Source organism: Cavia porcellus, unplaced genomic scaffold (assembly GCF_034190915.1).
Source record: "Cavia porcellus strain 051 isolate PalLab524CR breed Dunkin Hartley unplaced genomic scaffold, mCavPor4.1 scaffold_6, whole genome shotgun sequence".
Taxonomy (NCBI): Eukaryota; Metazoa; Chordata; class Mammalia; order Rodentia; family Caviidae; genus Cavia; species Cavia porcellus.
In genome coordinates, this window is record NW_026947489.1 from 18,143,959 (window position 1) to 18,171,163 (window position 27,205).

The 27,205-nt window shown below is 55.2% G+C and overlaps 1 protein-coding gene across 5 annotated transcripts; it reads right to left on the reverse strand.

Annotated features, from left to right (window-relative positions):
• Positions 1-1,026: 1,026 nt before the first annotated feature.
• On the reverse strand, positions 1,027-25,624 carry Klhl25 (kelch like family member 25). Of its 5 annotated transcripts, none has more exons than XM_013158886.3 (3): positions 25,468-25,624; positions 6,197-7,998; positions 1,027-2,584 (listed from the first exon to the last, which is right to left on the reverse strand). In XM_013158886.3, exon 2 carries the CDS (start codon positions 7,986-7,988, stop codon positions 6,219-6,221), a length of 1,770 nt encoding a protein of 589 aa, XP_013014340.1. In that variant the 5' UTR covers positions 7,989-7,998; positions 25,468-25,624; the 3' UTR covers positions 1,027-2,584; positions 6,197-6,218. The 5 variants fall into 5 exon arrangements, with proteins under 5 accessions (XP_013014340.1, XP_063106080.1, XP_063106081.1 ...); XM_063250010.1 differs by lacking the exon at positions 25,468-25,624 and adding an exon at positions 23,709-25,337; XM_063250011.1 differs by lacking the exon at positions 25,468-25,624 and adding an exon at positions 23,571-23,701.
• Between the last annotated feature and the right edge of the window lie 1,581 nt (positions 25,625-27,205).

A 27,205-nucleotide genomic window follows, 5' to 3' on the forward strand; every position in this document is an offset into this window, starting at 1 on the left:
GGCTGTTTCTGCTCCCAGTACCCCTTCTGGAGTTTTAGCTGGGCTCTTTGCTGCTTCCCTGGGGGTCACATGTTGGTGGCACTGAGTCCTAGTGCCACCAACGAGGGTGCAGAAGTGTGCAAATTCTGAGCGATGCCCTTAAAGGTCCTTGGCAGCCACTCCTCCCCCTTCTCCACTGGTGGAATGAAGACAGATGGGAGGAGCACGGCAAGGCCAGCAGGGCAGACCCTGGGTTGCCCACAGCTCAGGAGGCCACGTCTTCTTGCTGTTGGGGACGTTTGTTCACAGCAGTCTAACTGCAAGCCAACCCCGGCTTCTGCTGCCCGGACCTGAGACACCCCCGTTCACCCCAAGACTGTTCAATTTCACAGCAAGGTGACATCATTCAGGTGCCCTCCAGCACCTGAAGCACTTCTGCCCAGCCAGGGCCCTGGGTGCAGTTTATGGGCTTTCTGACCCGAGGACCACCAGAGATGAGAGCCCACCACCCAGGCCCTGAGGAGGCAGGTCACACCTGAGGATCCCAGCACACAGCTAGGCTCTCCCAGAGGCCCTCGGGCTGGCACCACCTCCTTAGGCTCCCCCTGAGCGCCAGGATCAGAACTCTCACCACCCAGCTGTGCTTGAGCTGTGGCTGTGTCTGAGAAGCAAGAGCAGCCAGCAGGGGCACGCCAGCAACCATGAGGCCACAGGCTCTGAAACCAGACACTACTACCTGAAGCGCAGGGGCCAATCCGAATGACGAATGGCGGGGGCACTGTGCACAGATCTGCCAGTCAGGGGCCCACCACCCGATTCCGTGGTGTCTGCAGACACTGATGAAACTGACGGAACCGCACTTCACCCAACATTCATCCTCATCCGTGGGGTGCTCGGAAGCGGGAGGCAGGCCCAGGATTAAAGCTCCTGGAAAGCTGCTAGGGCTAAAACACAAGGACCAAGGGGATGCCCTCCTGTCCTTGGGGTCCCCCACACCACCATGCAGCCCTGGCCAAACTGGCCCCAACAACCAAGGCAGGCCAAGGGTTTGCTCAACTCTTTTTATTAAATTAGAAAACCTGCTAAGAGCCGCACAGCTTGGGGAAAGCACCAGAGCCAGGCCTTCGTGTTGTGCCAAGTGTGCTCATCCCAACTGAGCATCCATGCAGCGGCCGCCTCCTGCGGGCTGCAGCATCTCGGCAGCCTCTGACGGGGACACGGTGGCGGTGACAGCAGCAGTGCTCCTTCAGCAGGCCCAGGCCCAGGACCGGCCTCTCTTCTCCCCACCAGACACCCACAAGGCTGGTGCAATCAGCAGCAACCCAGGGTAGGGACAGCGGTGGCTAAGGAAGTCACTGGTTCATACTGTGGGCCCGGATCTCTAGTAAAACAGTGCAGCCCAGGCCACAGCCCTGGTGCTGGGCCAGCAGGCAGCTCCACCCACTTCAGGGGACCCAGAAGCCCCTCAGAGGGCAGGAAGAATGAGGGGTGAGCTGGGGCTTCTCCCCAGGTATGAGGTACCGACTGACAGGTGAATGCACAAGGTGACCTGGATGCTGGGGTCACCTCAACAAGGAAGCCCAAGATGCCAGAGGAGATGGCGATGGGCAAATGCTTGGACACCCTTTTGGGACTTCTATTACTTTTTGAGCTCTGGAAACAAAGCAAAGCAGGAGCCAGTGCTACCAGCTAAAGGCCAGGGCAGCAGGGAGGACTTCGGGCACTGTCCTCTGTCCCCCTCTCTAGGACAACTCCATCCAAGGCCCCTCTGTCCCAGCTCAGAGCTGCCCTGTCCTGGAGCGTGGTGTGGTCTTCCAGGATGGAGCCCCAGTGCTGCTCGAAGTGTGATGCTCTTAGGAGACAAGGTCATCACTGCCCCACAGGGTGGGCTCTGAGCGCTCCCCAGAGGTTCAGTTCTGTCAACTGGCCCCAGCCCACGTCCCTGTGCAGGACATCAGCCCACCTGATGCAGCACCCTAGAACTTGGTCCTCTACAGGTTGGGCTGGGCTTTGGGCATCCAGACCTGCTCTGTGGCTTGGGGCTCTGGGTACATTGGCTAATAATTCGTGTAGTTGCCCCCAAATCTGTCCTGTTTTCTCCTCAATGACCTTTGGTACTCAGTCTGATAGATGCTGCTTCCTTCCCTGAGGCCCAGACCCTGACTGTCAGGTGACCTCCCACAGGGGAGCCCTGAGTCAGAGACTGTATGCCAGGGCCAAGTCATGCCCCCCTCCTGCGCCTAGCCTACCCAGACCCCTCTGCTCTGCCCCCAGCCCTGGTCCCGTGCTGGAGGACCCAGGCAACCTCAGGCTCTGCACACGTTCCTCCCTGAGGCCCGGAACCCACTTCTGCTGGCGGCCCACGGCCCTCTCAGCCTTGCCCTGTGCACAACACGTGAAGCTGGAGAGGCACCCCGGCACAGGATGAGGGACACAGCTTTGCTCCTCTTGTCTAAAGCGCAGGACAGCTGAGGCATCCACCACCAGAGCTGGAGCAGTCGGCTTGAGCGCTGGCGAGGTCACAGGGTGGCCGAGCTTCCACCGGGCAGGCAGAGCCAGACGCTCTGGGTCAGCGCGGGCCGAGGGCCTGGGAGAGATGCAGCGGCTACAGAGAGAGGGAGAGAAGGCATGAGCGCCCAGCCTGCTTGCTCTGTGACACAATGACAGGACAAAGAGGCCACATGTCAGGCAGCATCAAGGCACACACAGCAACCCGAGCACGGTTTCCTCCTGCAAGGTGGGCACTGCTCCCCGGGCCACACTGCTCCTACCACAATCCCCACACACCTCACCCTGGCAGGCCCTGGGGACACCTCAGGGTACACAGACACTGCCACTGACCCCACTCATTGTCCTCCCAGCACAGAAACTGCAGACTTGCAGGAATAATTACGCGGTATGATTGCACCTCAGGAGAAGCGCTACAAACGAATCCCACACAGCGGGCTCAGAGCCAGGGCTGTGACTGTGCCTCAGCACAGTGCCGAGGGCAACAGCATCTCCGGAGACCTGAAGGGTGAGTGGGAGTCAGCTGGGGAGGGCACAGCGGACCGGGCAGACATCTGAAAATCCAAATAATCGTGGGCTGGTGCCGGGGGGAGGTGGGCTCGCAGGTGGAAAGGCAGGCACAAGGCTGGCCATGCTGTGAGAGTAGACAGGCGATGGGCTGGGTGGTGACAGTAGCCAGATGCCCACCTGTGCCCATAACACTGACTGCATCCCAATGCCAGGCAGCAGCCCTGATGGGCTGGGGACGCAAGGACACTCAGGCCACCTTGTGGTTACCAGGCTCCCATACCTAGGCTGCTTGCTCCTGCTGCAGGTGAGGGTGATGGTCACTGGCCTCCTGCAGGAGGGCCTAGGTCGCATGAAAGGCTGTGTGGAGAGCACGGTGTGGCTGTTTCCAGGCCTGAGTCCGGCTCTCCGAAGGGCAAATGTGGCCAGAGATGCCAGTCCGGGAAGGGATCCCTCGGCTGACCTCAGATGACCCCATTCGGGGACCTGGCAGGCTCAGGACAAGAGGGACTTGGGCACTGCGGGACCCCTGTGTGCCTGCACGTACACACTGTGGTCCGCGCCCTGGGCTCCAGGCCGCCCTACAGCAGCGCTGTGTCTGCAGGGAAGACCAGCACTGTGCTGCACTTGCGGGGCTCCAAAGGCTCTGGTACTGGGGCACAGTTCCCCTGTGCAAGCACCCACTCATTCCCAGTGGCAGAGGCAGTGCTGCCTCAGCAAAACCTCGGCAATGCCGGTGGTCTGGGGGTGCAGGGGTTTGGCTGTATTTAGCCTGCACATCTGTGCTCACTTATTGCTGTTTATTAAAACCACAAAGACTTTTATTGGGTTCCATATGTATAACGTTGCAATAAAAACTTCAGCCGACACTGGGGCCTGAGGACTATCTTCCTTCATGGGAGGGGGTACCCCATGCACACTGCTGTCCTAAGGGCCGTGAGGGCCCCCAGCTTCCTGGGGCTTCTTGCAGGTGATAACTGGGTCATGTTGAGATTCCCAAACCTAGAGGTCCCATCTACCAGGCCAGGCAGTGGACAGAAAAAGGGAAAAGAGATGCCCACAGCAATCCCACCCCAGGGAGTGACCGAGACAGATGGCACACACACCAGCTCCCGCATCCCCTTGTCACCACTAGCTGCAGTGCCCTAGGGACATGGACCTGACTGATGGCCCTGGATGTTCTGCTGACACCCTGTTTCCACACAGCCATCCACCGCCCCGTGGCTGGGGGGCCACTCCATGCTGGGGGTGCCTGCTGTCCTGTGGGAGCAGCAGCTACAATGAGGACCCTGGGAAGACAGGGGACAACCAGAGCACTCGGGGTCCAGGCAGCCGCCACCAAGAGCACAGAACAGGCACCGGGACAGGGAAAACACGTGAGGGTCTCCCGGAGGGGGTGTGGACAGCTGCAGAGCTCAGGAACTTCAGCTGGTGGCTCTGAAATGTGTACCCCAGTGGACGAACAGGACACCCTCAGCACAGGAACGCCAGGTATGGAAATGCTCCCAACACGTCTCACCAGGGCCCTCATCCTGAGAGCACCCAAGCCCTGGCAGGAGTGCCTGGACACACTGGGGCCTTCAGCTGAGAGCACAGCTTCTCCTGCCTTTGAGGAACGCTCCGAGCTCAGCAGAAAGCCTTTGGGGACGGAAGCCAGGGGACAGGTGCCCTAGGCCAATGAGGGGCTGGAAGGAGGTCTCCAGATGCTGCTGGGCCCACAGGAAAGACAGGCGGAAGCCCAGGACAGACACTGGCCACCTGGAGACTCACTCCGGGAGGTTAGAGCCCTGCTTCGGCTGCCCAGGGGACTCAGGCACAGCTTATCTTGTGTGGCTGGCCTCTCTGTGCCCATGACAGGGGAGGACAGAGGAATACAAGCCTGTGACACCTGAGGCTGAAGGACACCTCATACCTCTGGGGACTTGCTGGGGACATGGAGAGGCCCTGCAGCCCAAGGCAACATGATGCTGTTACCGTCACCATCCACCCCCTTACAATGGTAGACTCTGAAGCCCACACTTCATTTGCTCACTGGTCAAGTACTGTGAATAACGCATTCGCCACCCATTTTCCAAGTGGGTGCTGAGCCAGGGTTAAACACCCTGTCTGGGGTCAAGGAAACAGAAGCATCAGAGCCAAGAGGCAATGCTCCCTTCCCAGGTGCCTGACCTCGAGGAAATCCCTGAGGTCAGAGGGCTACAGGCCTCTCCCACAACTGAGACGGGACTGCACTCAGGATCCCAGGCAGTGCCCGGAGGCCCTGCCCTGTACAAGGCAGGTGGCAGCCGTGGCTCCTAAGGACCTGTAGGGGAGGGTCACTCCTGAGGAAACACCAGGAAACATGGATGTCCTCTCTGCAGCTCACCCCAGACAGCCGAGAAACCGGCAGGGACAGATTTTCCTCCCCAAGAGAAAGAGCACAGCACAGCAAAACAAACCAGATATGCCTTGAAAAGAACCAAGCCCCTGTCTACTGGGACCAACCCCTGAGCCCACCACACGGTGCTTACCTCGGGGCACCATGCATCCCATCTCCGGCTGGAGGGCTCTGGGAGGAAGGCTCTGAGCTGGGATGCAGCCTTGTCATGACAAGTCTGGGGTCACGTGACACAAACACTATGTCTAGTACACACAGCCTCTCTGGTGCCTACAAAGCCACCACCCGCACCAGCCCTAAGTGCCCCCCCCCCCCAGATTGGCACACACAGTTTCCTTCCGGCCACAGTACTGGACCATGGGCCCGGCCTCGCTAGCTACAGGGGACCCTGCCTGCCCTTAGAGGTGGCAGGACCACAGGCGACCTTGGCCAGACTCTTTGCCCATGCCAGACCTGGCCTAAGTGCCTGCTGCTGCCTCCCTTCACCCCAGAAGCACCTACTGGGTCACCTGGCTCTCTCCACCTACTGTCACTTGTGCTTGTTTCCCTGCGACTCCACACAAGCATAGTGCTAAGAACAAGGAGCGCCAGCGGGGATCCACAGGTGCCTGCTCCGCTGCCCGCCCTGCTCGGAGGGACAGAGGAGGGATGGCTCTCCCGTCACCCAGGCACAGGCGGCAGCGGGCCCTTTGGGTGCTGGCAAGCATGAGGCTGCCCCAGGAGAGGCGGACTGCCTGTCCCCGAGCCCCAGCCACCTGCTGCTCACCTGGCCTTCACAGGAGACACAGCAACCATGGACCAGAGTGGGGACCACACTGGGCTCACCTGGCTGGCTCTGCAGGTGTCCTCACGCCGGCAGGTGCTTCCAGGTGCTGACGAAGGCCGTGGGGATGAGCGAGTAGGGCACGGTGGTGATGCAGTTCCACGTGTCTGAGGTGGGGTCATAGCAGTCCAGGGTCTTACACCTCTGGGTCCCAAAGTACCCCCCCACCACGTAGAGTTTGTTGCCCGAAGCCAGCGCGTGGCAGGACATGCGCTTGGCAGTCATGTCCCCAATCCGAGTCCACTGACTGGTCTCACAGTCGAAGCGGTAGGCGGAAGCGGCTGTGAACTCCGTGTCACCCCCCATGATGAAGATCTGGCTGCCCAGGGCTGCGGCGGCTGTGTACCGCCAAGGCTGGGGGCACTCGGCCATGATGGTCCACCAGTTCTCAGCGGGGTCATAGCACTGGACTTTGGATGCCATGTCTCGGTGGATACTGGTTCCGCCAAAAACGAAGAGCTTCAGCTTGGCGCTCACCACGGCGGCATTGCTGACACCATCCCTCAGGGGGGCCACCATGGTCCACTTGTTTGCCCCGGGGTCGTATTTCTCCACCTGCTTCAGAGAGATGGAGGGGGAGGCCGGGAAGACGCCTGCCAGGGACGTGTGGCCTCCCACCACGTAGAGACAGTTCTCCAGCTCGGCAGAGCCATGCCCAAAGCGGGCGATCAGCATGGGTGCCGCCTTGGACCACTCCTCATGGCCTGTGTCGTATACCCAGACATCCTTGGACACCCCGTTCTCAGAGCCCCTGCCCCCCGTCACATAGACCTTGCAGCCGATGGCTGAGGCGCTGAACTCCTTCCGGGGACTGGGCAGGTCTGCCTTGGGGATGATCTCCTTGGCCTTTCGGTCCACCTGGTAGATCTTGTCACACATGAAGGTCTGGCCGCCCAGGATGAGCAGCGTGTGGCCGGCCTTGCGGGGCCGAGCACAGAGGCTGGTGACCACACCATCATTCTGCAGGATCCTGGCCTTGCAGCGCAGGGCTTCATCGACAATGAGCCGGGTGCACTCATCGGCGGTGAGGAGGGCCTCCCTGGACACCACCTCCTTCAAGCAGTCAGATGGCAACAGGGCCAGTCGCACGCCGCGCAGGAGCAAGGGCAGGTGGGCCCTGCGCCCCTCAAGGTCGTGCTTTACCCACTGCAGGACAGCCTCGAAGACAGCCCGCTCGTCCTCGGTCTCCAGCTCATCGCTGGAGATGAGGGCCAGCAGCGTGTCCTTGGACAAGCTGTTGAAGTCCTCGCTCTGCCGCACCGTCTCAAAGTGCTCCAGGCACATGCGCCAGGAGAACTGGTGCAACCGGCGACACTGGTGAGCGTCCGACAGCAGCATCATGCCCAGGCAGTTGGATGCACTCAGGTTCTTCTCCAGGAACTCGGCAGCTGCGTCCCGCACATCGTGGAACTGCAGCATGTCACTGGCCTCCAGCAGCGACTCGGCATTCTCCTCGTTGATGGCGATGCGGGAGGAGTAGGCAAAGTCCAGCAGCAGCTCCAGCACCTCGGGGTGCAGGTTGTCCTGAAAGTTGACCGTGTCATCCCGGCTCTCCCGCAGGCCGTGACTGAACATGGCCTCGAAGTAGCGACTGGAGGCAGCCAGCACGGCACGGTGGCAGGGGAAGGCGCGGTCCCCGGCCCAGAGCGTGACATCGGTGAACATGCGCTGCTTGCGCAATGTGTTGAGCTGGGCCAGCACAGAGTCCGGGTGCGAGGCCTTGTGGAAGAGGGTGATGTTCATGGAGCCCGTGCTGCTCCGCGACTTGCGGGTCTCATGGACGCTGACCGACATGGTGCAGGACCTAAGGACACACATGAGAGGGAAGTCTTGCGTGGGCGACCTCCAACTATCAGCCCCTAGGGCCCAGTCTTCTGCCCCACACCCTCCACCACCTCTCCAAAGACATGCAGGCAAGGGGGCTGGGTCTCACCCTGCCCTGCAGAAATTGCTTTTGCTCTGTCTGGACCAGCATTGGGACTCTATTTTTCCACCTGGAGATGAGCTGCCACTGCCTCCCATACTGAGCAGCACATGCAAAGGACACCCTGACCTGAGCCTGGGAGCAAAGGCCCCCAGCCACCTTCACACCTCAGGGCCATGCTGGGGAAGCATCTGTCAGGAGCTGGCTGTCAGCGGAGCCCAGGGGACTCCAACTCTGAAGGCTGGCCTCTGCCTCCCCTGACCCAAGGAGCCTGATTCCTACAGGTTGCCGTGGGGACATGTGAACACATTTGCAAGGACCCGTGGACAGCTGCAGCAGCCAGGCAGCTCTTGCCCTGGGAGAAATGCTCGGTATAGACATGGTCTCTCATGGCCTAACATGAATTCTGGACCCTGTGACATGACATCCTGGGGTCTCTGGAGCTCTCTGCGCCCCTGACAGTGATCCACACTCAGTGGAAACCGACACCCAGGATACAGTGGGGCATGATGAACACTGAAGCAGGCCAGACAGGCTTCACAAAGACTAGGCACTGCAAGCCACCAGCCCTCCAGGCAGCTGAGGGTCCTGGGTCACAGCAGGTGGCTCTCCTGCCTCCTCCTCAGCCAGCCCCAGCGACCTGGCACTCAGCACCAGGTCTGAACAATGAGACACAGGTTCACCACCGGCGGAACTCAAGTGCTTTGCCTTTGGTTTGAATGCAACTGAACTGGACTTGGAGGATTTCCAAAGCCCTGCAAAGCCCAGGTGTTAGCAAGGCCCAGTTCAGCGCTACAAAAAGAAGTTCCCACCAACATGCAAAGAAATCACGTGCAAGAAGCAATAGCCACAAGCAAGTTGCATTCAGTGTCCTGAGCCCAAAATACCTGTGCTGCCCTCCTCCTGGCTGGTAATGAGATGGGGGGAGGGGGGGGTCTCTTTTTCATTTTTAATTCTCCAATTATGACTGTTCCCATGTCCCACCCCAAGCCAATTTTCTATTTAAGCTTAATCTGGTAAAGGAAGGAAGCGATTTCATGCTTCAGTGAAGTTAAAAATTAGCATCCAGTTGCATTTTCCTCTCCCTTCTCCCCTGGTGAAGAACCAGCGAAACTACAAATTAATGATCTAGAGAGCTGCTAGGGCAAGGGCCATGCTCCTGGGCTTCAGCAGGGGCAGAGGGGCCTGGTCTGGCCCTGCAGCTCAGCCCGGCACTCGGGGTCAGAGACAGAGCTGGGTGAACTGCAAAGCCTGGACCACAACGAGGCTATGGGGCCAAAGCACACACATGGGGCCCACTCTACCATTGCCCTGAGCCACCTCTCCTCTCTTCTACTCTCCTCTCCCGCATTCTGTTTCCTCTTCTGCTGAGTACAGCCCTTGTCCCACTCCAGTCTCCACAATTTCCTCACTTGTTGGCAATTGTTTCCCAAGCATGTCCTTCAAGCTGGCCCTGGGATGTGGCATCATGCAGACCGAGAGGTTGCGCTGATCTGGACAGTCCATATGGAGGCCATACCCAGGGCTTGGCTCCTGACGGGTGGAAATTGCCTAACATGAATTCTAGACCCTGCAACATGTTCCCTCAAACCCTGCTGTGATTGCTAAACCCCAGCTTCCACCCCCTGTGCCACTGGATGCCTTCCTCAAAATGCCCTTCCCCCAGTGGCTTCACCCCCACTTAGCCCCACACTCACACTGCCAGGCCACTGCCAGGCCGTACGAGCATTCATCACTGTGCTCCCAGCTGCAGGCCCCGTGGAGGGTTCAGAGTGCCAAGGGCCAGGAAGGACTCTGATGCAGGGCTGAGACCCAGATGCGAGCCCTTTCCCTAGGGCTCCTCCGGTTACCCACAGGGCCAGCTGGTGACAAGACATGGAAAGCCACAGGGGGACCCTGGGCTTCCTGGCCTGGACAGTGTCCTTGTGCAGCACGCTCCCCTCCCCAACTGTCCCCTGTGGGGGTCCCAGTGCAGGCTCTTAAGGTGGATGGCTGTGGAGCTGCTGGGCTAGGCCTGGGTCCTGTCTCCATTGTTTTCTCCGGCTGCCTGTCCCTAGGGGGACTCCCTCTGAGGGGCAGCACAAAGCAAGGCTCAAACATACAGAACTGTAGGGCTAATCCCAAACAGAGTGACCACTCCAGGGTACACTGGGTGGGCAGCCCAGGGCCCCAGAGCTAACTGGTGCCTTACTAAGCCCGCAGCAACAATACCAGCAGTTGGCACCCGGGCAGCCAGGTCACTACCATCACCAGCCTCCAGGGCCGAAACTGCTCTGTTCTGAGAGCAGCAGGGCACCTGCTCGGCTGTCCCTTAGCATGTCCCACTTCCTCCGGGCTGCTGCCTCTAGGCCAATCTTCCAGCAACAGTGGCCATTCATTTACTCACTGGCTCGGCTTATCCGAGCGAGGCAGCCAGACCCAAGGCACAGATGAGGTTACAAGGTCCAGATCAATACCATGCAGTTTTGTGCCATCTTCCCAACTGCACAGGATACCCAGGAAGATGGAACCACGCATGCACAGGGCTCACTAATGTGACCCCAACACCCGGAATGGAGCCAGCAGAGCTCCCCTTCCGTAGGACAGAATGGACCCCCCTTTCCTTGCCTGCCCAGGACAAAGCCTTAAAACACACAGCACACCTAATTTCATCACATACCGCCCTCACGAGCCTAGGCCCAGTGCAGGGGCCCCACAGAGCAGTGGGGATCCATCCCTGCGGCTTCCAAATGCATCGCAAGCTAAGCACATGCCACAGGCAGAAAAATCCCACTGTTAATAGGAAGTGACACTGTATTATCACTGAGTAAACCAGAGCCACAGATCATTCTAGATGCAAGTGAAGTATCAGACAATGGGTCCTCTCCCTAGATGCTTCTGATTTTTGATGGTCATTTTTCAAAACAAGCCAAACAACAAAAACCCTTTGTACGTATTTGTTCAAAGAACTGTGCAGGGCTGGGGGTGGTGATGGAACTCACTGTGGAAGTGGGTGTGCTTAGCATGCATGAGGCCCTGGGTTCAAAATGGTGTATGTACCCTGTTTTTATTTAAAATGTGGCGACCAGAGCTATTCATGTTTCTCACTGTGCATGACTATTTATCTTGGTTTTATTTTTCATCCTTTTATTGTGCAAAGATTTCTGTGTGACAAAGACACGGGAGTCACACTAAGGGGCGCCTCTGGCCTCAGCCTCACCGCCCTCCCCCCCATCTCCCACACAGGAATGAAGGAGGATCTGAGGTCAGGGAAGATGCCTACTTCACACACGGCTTGCTAATAAACAGGTCTTTTCTTCAAGTGGTCCCCAAATCCCTATCTCAACCTGCTCCCTACAAGGGGAGAATCGCGTCCTGTTCTCCAGCCTCTGATGTAGCACATGTACGTGGGACAGCGCAGTTCCCACCTGCTCTTCTTAGGTCATGGTCCTCAGATCTCTCTCTCTGGCTCCAACTGCCTGTAGCCAGAGCCAGGAAGGGGTAGTGCCCTCTGTGCACATGCAGCCAACGCCAGCACCACTAAGCACAAACAGCCCCTTCGGCTCTGTTCTCTGTGGCCAGGCCCAGGCCGGCTGCAGTGTGGCATCAGGGAATGGGAGTGATCATTACAAGCTGCTGGTCACAACTGAGGCGGTACCTTACCCCAGCAGGCAGCTCCTCCTTCCCAAGGAGGCACAGACAGGAGGCCAGGGGTCAACTCCTGCAAAATCAGGCCGAGAAGAATGGACATTTGTTGCAAAGCGTCAGCAGGGAATTCTGGCTGGGAACAAAGCCAAGTCAAACAGGCGCCTGCCATGTACCTGACACTGAGTGAGGCATTTTACATATATGACTTGACCCTCACAACCAAGTGGGACATGGTTACAGCTGTCTTCATTAACACAGCTCGGAGCACACCGCAGGAACAAACTGCCCCAGGTCACAGTGGCCTTCCTGGACAGATTTGTTTGTTGCTCATGCTGCATGCTTTGTGGCCGTGATGTATGTTCTCATTGCTGTCCCCAGAAACCCAGACAGAGCTGCCACCCTGTCACCAGTACCTATGCCAAAGGGAGAAGGGAGGGCCCTGGAAAGTGCAGCATCCCTGGGCTCACCAAAGTGTCATCCAGCCACATGCCACTACTTTTTCAATTCAGATGCGAAACAGAAGCTCCCAAGTTCCTGCTGAAGAACACAGTACCTGCTCACCCATCCAGCTCCCACCATGCCCAGGGTATAGGACACTTACAGGCTCGGAAAACAGGCTGAGAAGAGCTAGGAAAGCTGCCCAAAGTCCCGTGGGGAGTGCTGGGCAGCTTTCATCCAGGGGTCTGGCTTTAGTGTGACCCCATAATTACACAAGGGCAGGCTTTCCAATCCCAGGCCGCCCCACTTCTTCCCTGCACCGAAGGGGACCAAGGTCTGTAAATCTTAGCCTGGTGTTTGCCTGGGTTCTGTGTCCTCCCTACCCACCCCATGGAACAGCCTTCCTCATCCAGCCTCTGTGCAGCCTAACAGCGACTTCCTAAAGAGGACCGACTTTCTGGGGCTGTTCTGGGAATTGTGGTCATTTTTATCTCCATGGAGAGTATCTTTCAGTACTCTCTCTAGGTAGGCAGAGAGTTCATGAACAAAACCCAAACTGCACAGGAAGCACTTCAAAGAATCAACAACAGGGACTTCCATCTTATTAAAAAGTGTTTGCACACCCAAAGAAATCAACAGAATGAAAAGAAAACCCAGAGTGGGAAAAACTTTTAGCCAACTGTCCCTCAAAGAATTTCTATCTAGAACATATAAAGAATTGAAAAAAATCAGGTCCCTCAATTTCAAAGACCCAATCCAAAAATGGGCATCTGAGAGGAACATGCACTTCTTGGATGAAGAAATACGAATAGCAAAAAAATACATGAAAAATGTTCATCACTGGTCATTTCAGAAATGCAAATTAAAGCAACACTAAGACTCTAGCTCACTCCAGAAAGAATGGCTGTCATCAAGAAATCAACTGATAACAAATGCTGGCGGGGCTGTGGGGAAAAAGAAACACTTCCCACTGCTGGGAACGCAGAGTGGTACAACCATTGTGGAAATTAGTGTGGCGATTCGTCCAAAAACTAGGCCTGGAGCTCCCACTTGACCCCTTTCCCCTTCTGGGTATCTTCCCAGAAGACTGAAAGCACTGTGCCACAGTGATACATGTGCACCCGTTTCTAGCAGCACAATTTGTAACAGCTAAATCCTGGGAATAACCCAAACGCCCATCAACCGTGGAATGGATAAAAAGGATGTGGTATTTCTACACCACGGAGTACTACTCAGCTTTTAAGAACTCAAGCCTTTTATAGATAAATAGATGAAACGTAAGGCCATACTCATAAGTGAAATAAATCAGACTCGCATGTGTAAACATCGTGTCTCCCTAGTATACTGAAAGAGTAAAAAAGATCCAAAATGTACAACAGCTACTGTGAAAGTGAGAGGGGAAGAAACTGCTCAAAAGGAAAAAAACACCTGGGATACGGGAAAGGAGAAAAGAAAAGATATAGATAGATAGATAGATAGATATACACATGTGATAATTACACTTACAGAACTCTTCTTTCTTGGGCTTAGCATTTCCAGCTTTCATCCACAAACAAACATTCTGAATGAAACTGTTGCAAGGGCTGGGGCTGAGCACCCACACACTTACTGTCCCTGAGGCCCTGGCTTCAGCCCCCACAGGACACCAGCTTTAACAGGAAATAATCAAAGTTAAGTGGCTGCAATCACTGACATTTCTCATGGCTGCCGTTTTCCTCCTCTCCATTCACTACGGAACAGTCACCCGGGACAGTCTCCTGCACCTTGTGAAGCATGGCATCCTGTCTTCATTGGTGGCGACGGTACATACGAATATCCCAGAAACAGATACTAACCAGGATTTACTAAACCATTCACCCAGTGGTTCTTAAATTTTTACCCAAAAACAAAAACTAGCTTTGGCTGACTTAGTTTTGAGGTTGAACTCTTCCCAGAATCATCCTAGATTTTGATGCAAGCCCGTCCTGAAAGTTGTGTTTCCCCAAGCAGCTGCGCGCCAAGCCACACAGGAGTCACTTCTGCTAAAGAGCTTGCTCCCCACTGGGGAGGCAGCAGAGCAGCTGGGCCTGCTGCACCCTGCCCCCCCTGACCCAGGGTGGAGACTGCACAACTGTCCCTGGCCCCAGACACAGAGGGACTAACACCTCAGCACTCGGTTCTCCCATCTGGTGAAGTAACTTGTGTCCTTTATCAAGAATGATAAAGGGGGAAAGAGAAACAGGGAGATACAAAGAAATAGAGAGACAGACACAGAGAAAGAGAGACAGAGACTGGCGGGAGAGAGAGAGAAAGAAGGAGGAAAAAAAGGGGGGAGGGAGGAAGGGAGAGACCTCTCCGAAGCAAACGCAGAGGCCCAAGGGGCCTCCTCCCCCTCAGAAGGACCCTCTGGCCCTTGCAAACAGGGCAACCCTCCTGCTGTCTGATCCTACAGATGGAGCCATTAGAAGCATGCTGGCTTAGGTATCACTTTCAATGAATCACTTAGAGCAACAGGCTGGAGAAAAGAATTTGTCCTAAAGAGCAGAAAAAATCAGAGTAAAGCGTGAGCCATGGACTGGTAGTGGACTCTTCCTCCTGTCTCCTAGGCCCAAACCACAGCACCCCCTTTTCCCGTCTAGAAAGCCAGGGGAAGGCGGCCAGCACCACCTCTTCGGGGAACAGTGAGGCAAAGTGCTGCGAAGCCACACACACATGTGCCCCCTGCCCAGGAACTCGCCTGCCTCTGGTCCCCTCAGGTGCCTTTGTTTACATGGTTTTGCCTATAGATGGTCACCATGTTCAAAATTAAAACAGAAAAAAACTAAATGCTAATTTAAAAGAATAAAACCATTAGATGTGCACATACATATGAGTGGTTTTTTGTAAGTCAATTTACAAAAATCTCTTACTGAGAAAAAGAGCTGGAATGCCCTGCTTTTGCAGTCAGTCTGCTAAAGTGTGTTTTGACTGCAGACTACAAAGAAAATCTTTGTAGATTGCCTCTTCCAGAAAGATAACGGGATATTCTTCTTTGCCCTAAGACTTGCCCAGTGGTAGTTTCTGGAAGGTTCGCTGCACTGTGGAACCTGAGCTTATCCGAGAGCTTCTGTATTCTAAGACGTTCTCCACGGCTGGCCTGCCCACATCTGGAAGGGACTGCACAGCCAGGTGTGATTTTGTAACTCAGCGCACGGGTCATCAGGAAAACACTGCTTCCCAGAGCTACACACTCAGGAGAAAATAAGTGAGCAAGGCAAACATGTCCTAGTGTTGCCACGAAAATAGTTTTGACCTGCGAATCCTCAAAGGAACCTGAGAACCCCAGAGCAGAATGCCCGATGCTCCCCACCAATCACACAGAGAAGGCAGCTTCGGCAGCCGGGCGGCTGCGCCTGGGGTTTCCACGCCTCTCCCAGGCTGGCACCATCTCATACTCATAGCGGCTGGAGGCATGGGCGCCTCCCTCCTCACAGGCTGCCTGCAGCCCTGCTCCCCCTTCCTCGGCTAGCAGAGGCACCTCTCACCCCACTGTCCTTCAAAATAACAGGCCTTCACGGTGCGCAGAGGGCGGGGCCCAGGCAAAGTACAGGGCCAGGCACAGCCGCAGCACTGGGGTGTCGCAGGTGATAATTCTGGGCCTCTTGAAATTACACACACTTGTATATTTATAGCAAATACATGGTGCACTTTTAACATACCCTTCAGCCACCAGCTCCCAGGAGCCCTCCCTTCACGGACTGCCATGCTGGGCCCTTTCCCAGTCCTGCCTTACCACTGCGGACGGGCTTGGGACAGAGCCCCTGCCCCCACCTCTCCTCACTGCCACTGATCAATCGGGCACAGGTGGTGACCGCTGGCACGGATCTCCTATTCAGAAGCCTGTGAGGAGGCTCTGCTCCCTGAACTTGCGCCACGAGCCCCGATTTCCGGCCCCCAGCCCCACAGGTTAGAGCTCCCTTCTCTCCTCCCTCTGCTGTCTCTGCTCAAGTCTCCTTTCACCACAGTCCCTCTCCTGTCGCCCTTTCGAGACTTTATACTTGCTCAGTATCCAGAGGTCCTCAAAAAACACACACGAGTAACGAGTCAGCCACCATGCACTGGGCGCACAGGGGCAAAGGCTACCGCGGGGAGCGAGGGCTCCTGTCTCGCTTCCGGAACTCACACACCAGCACGCTCTGTATTTTTGTGGCAGCACTGGAATGTTTCTCCTCCTGCTGGTCAGCATCTTTTACTCCTTCAGGTCACTGTGTCTTGTGCTCTTATCTATATCCGCAGCTCCTCAAGGACAGTATTCTGTGTCCTCTTTGCTGTCGGGACACATTAGAAAACCCAAAAGTTTTCAGACAGTAGACAGTACATTCCATCTACAAGAATTAAGAATGAAAACGACCCAGAGATCTGTTAAACCCACAGGAGTGGTTCCCAGTGACTGTCCCATTCCCAAGGCAGGACCAACACTTCATATCTGACCTCTTTAAACGCCAGCTGGGGGACAGCAGGCCCCAAGTACCTCGGGCCAGTCTTACAGGTGCTGGGATTTGAGACGAGCAACATTGAGTACCCAGCCATCCTGCTTGAGGCTGGAACCTCTATTTCAATTTACGGGGTGGAGCTGAGGGCTGATCTCGGTTTCCTTATTTGGAAAGTAGTAGTGAAAATAACTGTTTCTACCTCCAGGCATTGTCCTGAGAGTTAAATGAGAAAATACAGGTCAAGAACACATACAATTCACTCATTTTCTAGGAGATGCAGCCATTCGTACTGTCACTGCTAACACAGCCAGCCAGGTTTAACCCTGGGCCAGTCCCCTGATGTCAGTGCCTCCCTGCAGGACACAGGTATCTGCTCACACCATTAACGGTTGCCCCACACATAATGAATAATGGTACCTTAGTATCAGTTCTTAGGTTGACCTTAAGATATGAAGAAACTTGGGTGGCCCTTATGTAATCAATGAGCTCTTCTTTGAGAGCAGTTTTCTCCAGGGGGCACAGAAGCAGTCAAGGTTTTGAGACCCAAAGGACCTGATGCCCCTCTTTGGGGCTGAAAGTGGAGGGAGCTAAGATGGGTATCCAGTTGCAGTCAGCAAGCAGATGGGAGCTCGGCCCTGCAATCCGAGGAACCCAAGTCTGCGGCCCTTGGACATGGATTCTTCCCCAGAGCCTCCCGACCTTTACCCTGACTTCGAGACCCAAAGCACAGGACTGCTTGAGCCAACCCGGACCTCTGGCCTACAGAACTGTGTACTACTGAATGGGAACGTGCAAGCCACTAAGCCTGTGCCGATTTGTTAAATGCTGTGGAACAAGCATGTTGGCTTTCCCTTACTTATCCTTGGGGCGTAAACATCTCAAGATCCCTAGCAGGTGCCTGGAACCCCGGACGGTACTGAACTCTGCTTTCTCCTACACATACATAGCTAGGATAATGTTTCATTTATAAATCAGGCACAAAGATTAACAATAACGAAAAGAACTGCAGGGATGCACTGTAATAACATCACTATAACATAAATTATTTCTGATTTTTATTTAGTATTTGCAGACCCTGGATGACCACAGATAACTAAAACCATGGAAACTGAAATTGCAGATAAGGGGCGACTACTGACCATGGGCCATGACATCTTCATATTAAATGCACACCACAGGTTCATCTAAAAGGCTCAGGAGGACCTGCTCCGTCTGCATCCTTTAACAGCCAGATGGATGCGACCTGAAAGCAGGCGTTGTCTTACTTGTCTCTGACACAGAGAGCTCCGTGAATAGCAGTTAACAGGTGCTCAATAATCCATTTAACAAAGTCCCAACTTCCGGGGCAGAAAGGAACCACAGGGCTTGATGCTCCCCAGGCGAGCACGTGCTGCCAAGTACAAGGTGTTCTAGGTCAAACCCAGCACTACCCTCTTTTACCTAGAAGAAAACTGCAGACACTAGAAACAGTTGAGGAAGTCACCCAGAAGCCAGGGTGGGTGTGTATCCACGTGCATGTGTGTCTTGCTTTACGCCAATGTGCAGTGGCCCCTGCCTTGCCGGTGGCAGCATCCCAGGGGCCAGCTGGCCAGCCAAATCCTGACATTTTGCTTATAATTGTACCTTCCAGTAAGAAGTCCTGGTTGGAATGGTAAAAATAGCACCTGAACATCCTTCAGATAGAACAGAGGATCTGGTGCCTAAAAGGGCACTTGTGACTCCATCTCAGGGTAACTGGGCAAAATGCCTGCCTGTGAGCTGTGCACAGTATGCCGTGGGGAGGCACTCAGGCAGGGTGCCGGGCCCCGTGTCCCAGCTCCCCGTGGATCACTGAACCGCCTCCCAGTGAAAGGCTCCCTTACTCAAACAGAGGCATCTGAGAAAGGCAAAACTGACCTTGGCCTTCCTCCCTTGTTAGCTGCACAGGCACACCCCAGGAACTCCCGCCAGAGCCCTCTGGGGTCCTCCCTGCCCTCTTGGTGACTCCTGAGCCCCCCACCATGTCTGCCCCAAAGGTGTCCAACCAGGCTGAGCTGGCAGAGGTAACCGAAGCTCCTCTCTAGGCTTAGTGCTGATTGCAGCCAGGCTGGGTGCCGCTTCTACAAGGCATGACAGGCCTTGGGAGGCCTGGGAGGTGACAGGCCAGCCTGCCTAGAGTCCCCAGGCACCTGGGGCTCTGGGGCTCAGCGACAATCATTTCCTCCAGGGGCCCTACTCTATCACAGGGCCTCAGGCGGCCAGAGACCTCCCTCTCTCCTTCTCCACCCACCTCACAGCTTCCTCTCACTCCTTCCCACTCCAGACCCAGCACAAAAGCCCTTTCTGGAAGTTTTCTGCTTGTTTTAAAGCTTCCTGTTACAGGAAACAAACAAGGATCCCAAGGTAACACACATGGGCACTCAGGAGGTTTCCGGGCTGCAAACTTCATCCTCTATCAACAGGAGCTAACCAGGTCTGTGAAGGCGGGGGTCCCCTTCAGAACCTTTTCAGGACAGTTTAGGGAACTCTCTCTCCCCGTCCTGCTGGCTCTCCCCTTCATTCCTGCAGGAGGACAGGAGGTAGCCGACCCTGGGCCAGCAGAGCCAAGTCTCTCTCAGGCCAGGTAAGGGCCTCAGCTAGAGCCACCACTGCTTCCAGTAAGCGAACTCACCCCGCACCTGCTGTGGGTAAATTCACCTACACCTTCGGTCTTCAGATCCTGGACTTCTGCTATTAAAGCCATGCATCCCATGTTTACAGAACTTCTGAGCCTAAAACAAACCTTCGGGAATGTTTTCCCAGGCACAGCACACAGCAGCTAGCAGTGGGCAGGGCTACAGGGATTAAAAGGCCTCATTTCACAGATGAGTTCACAGGCCCAGGAGCCTGCTGGGGCCAGGAGACCAATAGGAGGCAGGACCAGCACTCACTAAGCCTTGATCATCCGGAAAGACAAAGGTAGAATCAAAAGAGAAATCCTCAATAAACCACATCACTTTTTTTTTTTAAGCCAGTCAAATTTAGCAAGGGGGGGGTGGCACTTTTTTTTTTAAAGGATGAGATTCTCTCCATCTTATTGTGTAAAAATGCAAATGTGGATAAAAATCATAGAGGAGCCAAAGTGTGGAGAAACAGCCACTTGGATGCTATACTGGTGGGAGAATAAACTCACTGTGAAAGACATCCAGCTTGAACAACGAGATTTACAATAATCACATTCAAGCCAGGTGGCGTGGTGCACACCTGTGACCCCAGCACAGCACTCCGGGAGGCCCAGGGACTAGGATCACAGGTTGAAATCCAGCCTGGGAAACTTTACAACTTAGCAAGACTTCACTCAAAATTGTAAAAGGGCACTGGGGGCCAGGGCTGTAAATCGGTGAAGAGAGTCATATGTGCTCATGAAGACACATGATCCAGGGCTTCAGGGATATTGGGGAAAATACAGCCCTGATCCAAAACTCTCTCATTAGGAAACAACAGGGTGAAAGATAGTGGTTTGGCCATCTCGTGGAACATCATGAGGCCATGAAAAGGGCACATGCTCCTCCACATATACATGACAGAAGTTATAGAGAGCTGAGTAGGATTCGAATTATGGAAATTGGGGCCAGGGATTTAGCTCCATGGCAGAATACCTGCCTGGCAACTTTGAAGTCCTGAGTTCGACTCCTAGTTGAAAAAAATGGAAAACCAAAATCCATATAAAATTTGTGTCTACACACACATCAAGGAAGAGGCAGACTTTTATACTATGCTTCATTTTCTTCCCTTACACTGCTCAGTGTGGAAACTGAGGCAGACTCCCTAGACATACCACTCTGTAGCTCTACACCAAGGTCGCCTGCCGATACTGCGTTCCCAAGTAGGGCTTCTTTTTTTGTGAGTTTGGCACTGGAGACCTGACCCAGGACCTGTCCTTTCTGTTTTTTTTTTTTTTTTGGTCTTTTTTGAGACAAGGTCTCACTATGCAGTTCAGGCTGGTCTTGAGCTTACTTTGTAGCCCACGCTCGTCTCAAATTTGCAGTGATACTCCTGCCTCAGCCTCCTGAGTGCTGGATGTGCAATCCTGAAATAGGTACTCCCTAAGTTGTCTAGGCTGGGCTTGAACTCGGGATCCTCCCAGGGTGCTGAGATTACAGGCATGTATACCCCACTAGGGCCCCTTTCAGTGCCCGACCTTTCCTTTTCCACGGTCAAGTCCAAGGCAGGCCATTCAGAAGGCAATAAATAAGTGTTTGGTGCATCAAGGGCGCTAGATACATTTCTTCCTCAGATTTCTGAGGCTAGGAATTCACAGCAGATGCTCTGCCCCCAGAGCCTAGCCAGAGTGTACTTGGGCCCTGGGTGTGTACTGCTTGCTTTCTAGGAAAAGAGCTCCTGGTCCCTACTCCTGCCCAAACAGATCTGGCCAACTACAGAGCTCGTAGGAAGCTCATCTTGGGGTCTGGACATGGAAGGCTTCTCTTGTCTTAATTAGGAAATTAATTTTACTCAACCTAGATTGATCAGCGGTCAGTAGCACCCCTGGGGACCAAACAGGAACAGGCAAAAAATAACCAGGTGCGTTTTCCTCCTCTCCATTCATACTTCTGGCCACACAGCAGAGGTGGGTGACAGATGACACCCAAGGTGAATGAGGTCTCAGGTGAGCAAGACAGGCCTGATCAGCAGGGAAACCCATCCAACTGGTCCTGCAGGAGGCTCCTGGCAAAAGCCTGGGGCTCAGCACCACTCCCCCATCCCTCTTGTTCCTGGGTGCTTTGTCCATTTCTCTATCTCTCTTCTAGGAGGTGGCCCGGGCTCTGTGCCCAGGGGACATCCCGCAGGCCGAGTCTCACACCATCCACTCGGAGCGGGGTGGGGGCTGGGTGCTCCCCCACTGGCTGCCCAGTCAGACACCTTGGGAAGTGAGTCAGCCACAAGCCACCATTCTTCCAGCCCAAGTCCGTTCCTCCTGGGCCCAGACCAGTACCTCCCTGGCCCAGTCCTCTAGCTTACTGCCCCTCAGCTTTGGGCACACTGGGTCTGACTCTGAGGCCAGGGTCAGGGACCTGAGGGAGGCTTGGAGCCTCTGGAGTCACTGGGAAAATCTGCCTCGTCTCTGCTCACCAAGGGAAGGGAGGAAGCTGGAGCCTACTGCACCCCGCTCCTCCTAGAGGTGGGGAAATGAGGGCCCATCCAGAAAAATAACAGGGGGACCTAGAGTCCACCCAACTCCTGACTTCACTGTCCCGCACCCCACAGACTGCTTCCTGACCCCACAAGGGTCAAGGGCACAAGAGCAGAGCCTGGGAGAAGCGCTGAGGTGTCACTGTGAACACTGGGTACAGGCCCCACGAACAGCAGCCTCAGGACCTGCACAGCCACACGGCCAGGCAGGCGCAGGGCACGCAGGGCTTCCACCAGCAACGGCTCTTTCTGCCAACAGCTGCAGGTCTCAGGAATCAACTTCAGGATGGTGTGAGGTGGCCTCGGCCTCAGAATTCGGCTGCACTCTGGCACGTGCTAGCCTCGCGCTCTGTGCCCAACTCGGGCTGTGGGAGATCATTGTGGGAGGAAAGCATGGCTGGGGAAGCAGGGTATGGTGGCTCATGCCTGGAATGTCAGCACTCTAGGAAGCTGAGACAGGACAACTGCGAATTCAAGCCCAGCCTGGGAAATTTAGCAACTCAGTGAGACTCTGTCTCAAAAAAAAAATTTAAGAAACAAAGATACACAAAGGGCTGGGAATGTAGCTCAGCATGCAGGCCCTGGATTCAAACTCCAGTAGCATTGGAAAATAAAAATAAAAATGAATGGCTGGCAAGATTTTTACGTATGTGTTTGCAGAAAATATGGTACAATTTTCCAAGTTAGTCGGCGTCCCAAGACCACAGAGCTGCCACTTTAAAAAAAACAGATCAAGAAGCCACATGAGCGTGCCCATCCTCTGTAATCCCAAAGAGCACCTAGACAGGGCTTGGACAGAAGGCTCAGTAAAAAGAGGTGGCGAGGGAGAAGTGGGGTAAGACATGGTGGGGGATCCAGGAGAAGACCCCAAGCCGGCAAGAGACTCAAATTCCCAAAGGACAAGGGAAGGCGCAAAGGAAGAGGGGCTGGGCATGACCCACTTAGGGTCAGACACCACTCCATAAGGCACTTCATCTTCGTGATGCCCCCAAATGACCAGTGAGCCTCAGTGGGATTGAGGAATTCCGTCACAGGCCACAAGCAGCACTTGAGCCCCAGTCTGGGTCCAAAACTTAAGTTCCTTCTCGAGCCAGTGCTGCAGGGACTTAACAAGGAGCCTTTCTCATCCCAGGGCCCCTCTCTGCCCCTCGAATCCCTGGCATCTGCTCCCAGCCCCTAATGTCTCGAGGGACCTGGAGTCAGACTAGGGGTCTGGTGACAGCTAGAAGCCAACCTGCCTCAGCTCCAGTGGCCTTCAGAACTGCTCTGAGGACAGAGCTGCTCAGGGAGGAGGTGATCGCTGAGACCAGCGGCAGGGGGGCTGACTTCCTCCACCAGGAGGATTCAGAGTTCCCTCTTCCTGACCCCTCACCCCACTTGTCCCAAATAAGTGTTTCCTGGCTGGGAAAATGCTTCAACGCCTCGAGCAGCTGAGGCAATTCAATTATGAAATTTACCACATTAGATGAAAACCAGCAGCTCAATCAGCCAATTCATTTGTGTCTGGCCACTCTGCAGCTTGTGCCAGCTCTGCCCCACCCAACCTCACCCCTGCCAGGCTACACCCACATTGCTGGTTGATACAGAGGGAGGAAGGGCTCAGGCAAAAAATGGCACAGTCTTGGCATCAGCAGGTGGGCTCTCCCAGGGGCCCCTGTGAATAGAGGCTGCATTCAGAAGCCATCCAGCCTCCTGCAAATATGGACAGGTGGCACAGGCTAGACCACCTCCTCGGCTGGGCACACACCTCCCAGTCACCCTCCCCTGCATTTCCCTGGACCTCACCTGTGCCTGGAGCCGCCATCCACCTGAGACAGCCCTGGGAGAGGTGTGGGTGGCAGGAGGAAAGGCGGCTGCCTGAGGCCTGGGATCCCGGCTGTGCTATGGCTTTCTCAGCTTCTTAGTCCAGAGCCCTTAACCTACCTGTGCCCTTCTCTGTGTTTCCTCAGCTCCCATCGCCACCTGTATCCCTGGTGCTCTCTGCCCGCTCACATGAGGGTCTCGAATCCCTATGCCAACACCTCTCTCAAGGAGATCTCTGAACTCAGGGTTCTCGGCCAAAGTCAGCTCAGACAATGAACGAACTAATCAGAGAATGCCACTGAATTACAGCCAGCCCCTGAGTAACACAGTCCCTCACCCTAAACTGTCCACCTCCCTAGCCTGACAGATGGGAAGCACAGAGCCTGCTTTCAGGGCGGACGCAGCCCCCACGCAGGCATCCCTCCTTCCTGCCTGCAGCCCGCAGGTTTAAGATACCATTAAGGCTAAATGGGCTGCAGCCGCTGCTACCAATGCAGAGCACACAACCGTCCACAGCCCCCCTCTCAGCACCACACCCAGCCGCAGGCTCGACCCAGGAGGAAGGATTCTTCCAGTTTCTCCCCACTTTTTCTTTAGCATCCTCCCTGGAGTCACTTCCTGACAACCACTCAAAAGTGAAATGACTGGGAGAACACCAGCAGCCTTTGCAGGCACAGCAGCTGAACGCAAGGACCAAGGAAGGGCAAGACCTTGTGTCCTACTCCTTCCTGGCCCCCAAAAGCCACGCATCCCCAAAGCCCCCGGAAATTCCAACGGCACACTTAGAGGGCATCACTTCTGTGTCAGAACCTGCTTGGTCCTTGTGCCACTGGCAAGTTCCCCTCTTCCTAGTCTCACCACCAGGACAGGATGAAATCTAAGGCAGGTACCTGGCCTCCTCTGCCCTGACTCACCACAGCCTAGCGTGCCTTCCCAGGGGGCAAGGATGGGGTACCTGCAGGAACCAGCAATGTCCAGATTAAACCCAAAGGGGCCTAGAGTCCACCCATGCCCCTGTTCCTCTGGTCCGCTCTCTATAAATTCTTTTTTGCTCGAATATTCTGGTGCCATATGCCTGTAAAGTCAGCACTCTGAAAAGCTGAAGCAGGAGGATTACAACTTCAAGGCCAATTTGGGCAATTTACTAAGTTCCTGTCTCAAAATAAAACAGTATTGGAGATGTAGCTCAATGCGAAGGCCTCCGGTACGGAATAGAAGGGGAGACAATGGTAAAGAACGCCCGGATCCCTGAGAAGCAGCAGCACAGTGATGTGTCTAGCTGCTCCCCCGAGAACACCACCCTCAAAGATGCCACACGGGAGAACAGGCGGGGCAGGAGATGCCAGCGTCGCCGGGGTCCGGGCCAGGGCAGGACTCGGGGAGGGGAGTGAGAGCCAGGCTGGGCCCGCAGGTGTCCGGCTCGGGCGGGCAGTGGGAGTGACCCGGGCGTGCGACCCCTTTCTCCCGGCTGCCCGGTGGTCGGGGGGTGAGGGGGAGCCCGGGCCAGGAAGGGCAGAGCGGGCTAGGACGGTGCAGACGTCGCCCGCGTCGAGCTCGAAGCCTCGGCGTCCAGGGCGCGGGGACCTCGCTCCTGGCTCAGCCTCGTCTTTCTAGGATCAATAGTAATTTTTTAAAGAGTCCGCGGACTCAATGAATCAACCGCTCCCGGGGGAGGCGCAGGGCTCCCGCGCGCACCATCCATTTGCAGAACAATTCATTCGCCGCGCGGGGACCGGCGCGCGCCAGGCGGGGACCCCGGTGGGGCGGGCCGCCGGCCCCCACGTCCCCGACCCGGCCCCGTCAGCGGCCCGGGCGCCGTCCGGAGGGTGACAAGTCCGCGGGGACCCGGCTCGGCGCCCCCGGCCGCCCGGGCACTCACCGCTCGGGGCGCCGCCGCCCGCCGCGCTCACAAAGCCCGGGTCGCCCCGGCCGCCCCCGCGAGGTCTCTGCTGCCCGCCGCCGCCGCCGCCGCTCCTCAGCCGGCTGCCCTCAGCCCGGACGCGCTCCCGACGCCGACCCGCCGAGGCGCCGCCAACAAACTAGTTTCTCCGGCCTTTCCGTCCCACCCCCCGGCCCGAAGCCCGAGCAGCCAATCAGAGGCGGCGCTTCTGTGACGGATGGGCCGTCAAACCCGTAGTGCAGCCGCAGGAGGAGAAAGGGGTGGGCGCTCGGGCCAAGCCGGTAGCGCGGGGAGGTGGGGCGGCAGAGGAAAAGGACTTCGACCGGATTCTTAAAGGGACAGGCGCCTGCCGGGACCCCCGCGGAGTTTGGCTGGGGAACCGCCGGGTGTTCTAGAGCTTTCTGAAGGTCGGAGTTTGTAAAATGCACGTGCCTCTTACGTTTACTCCCCCAAATTACAGCTTTACAGAGCTCTTTGCAGAGTCACGATTTAGGTGTCCCGATTAAGGAAACCCTTGATTTTTACCCCAGGTTTGCTTCAACATTTGGAATTTCTGTAGCCACCAATCCCCATTTGTGTACTTCGGGAGGAGAGTACTTCAGCGCTCCCGTCGGTGCCGGCGGGGTTACTGGTGCATTAGTCCACCAGCTCGCTATCAAGAATGAGGAAAAGCCCAGGAAAATGGAAACGTTAGTTGATTTACAATTTGGCCAAATTGGGAAGCACAGCTCTCTTGCCCACCACTCCCACCCCGATGCACAGACGCACTTGAATTTAGAGAGGGGTAAACAAAAGCCTGCAAGAGTACGTGTGTAGATGTAACCAAGCTTTGGCCCAGAGGCCTAAAGGTGTAGAATCCACTTTGTTGTCAGGCCCCATTGAGTTGGGGTGTCTGTGGGGGTTACATTCAGCACGGGAAAGTTAGAGGAGCAGCCTATTTCTTGTTTTGAGACAAGGTCTCCTGTAGTTCAGGCTGGCCTCAACCTCCTAACAATCCTCCTGCTTCAGCCTCCCCAATGCCAGGATTACAGGCCTGGGTAGCATCCTATTTATAAAAGACAAAAAAAAAAAAAAAAAAAAAAAAAAAAAAATTCTGCTTTTTGAAGAGTTATTTTATTCTGTAGATTATGGTCCCTGCTTCAGTTTAGTCCAGGCCTTGATGCTGAAGGCCTCCAGACACTGTGTCATCTGACTAGCTATTAATTGATTGGTGTGTGGATTCCATCAAAAGGCAGCTAGGCACAAGGAAGGAAGGCAGATGTTTAAAGCTGAACAGAGCACCATTAAAGATGGTGGGCCCCAAACCAAAGTCAGGAGATAGCTAACCTCCTGCTGGCAAGGTTTTTTGCTTTAGGCAATCATGCATGCAAACCCTTCTCTTAGAACCTCTGTGGTGCTTTATTACTTGCTAGGATTGACAAAGGTGACTCATTTTGATGCTCTGGATATATTTTTCCTCCTTGGTGCTGAGATACCAAGAATAGGGTAGGACCAAAGACATAAAGAGATGTAGAAAAAGATAAGGTTGAACAATTTAGCAACTTAGTGAGAGACCTTGCCTGAAAATTTAAAAAGTAAAAAGGTTTGGCGTTGGGAATGTAGCTCAGTGCAAAAGGCCGTGAGTTCAAGCCGGGTGTGGGTGGGGAGAAAGAAGGGGCAAATGAAATAATTTTAATATTGTGTTTTTAAGAAAAACTGTGGCTTCAGGACACAAAGT

Bases quoted from the DNA above. Each gene is read 5' to 3' on its own strand.
- Klhl25 (XM_063250008.1), bottom strand. From the start codon at position 19,365: ATGGGATGCATGGCTTTAATAGCAGAAGTCCAGGATCTGAAGACCGAA. The intron at 7,999-19,291 runs GTGCGGGGTGAG...GTGTGTCCTTAG, and splicing joins GGTGAATTTACCCACAGCAG to GTCCTGCACCATGTCGGTCA.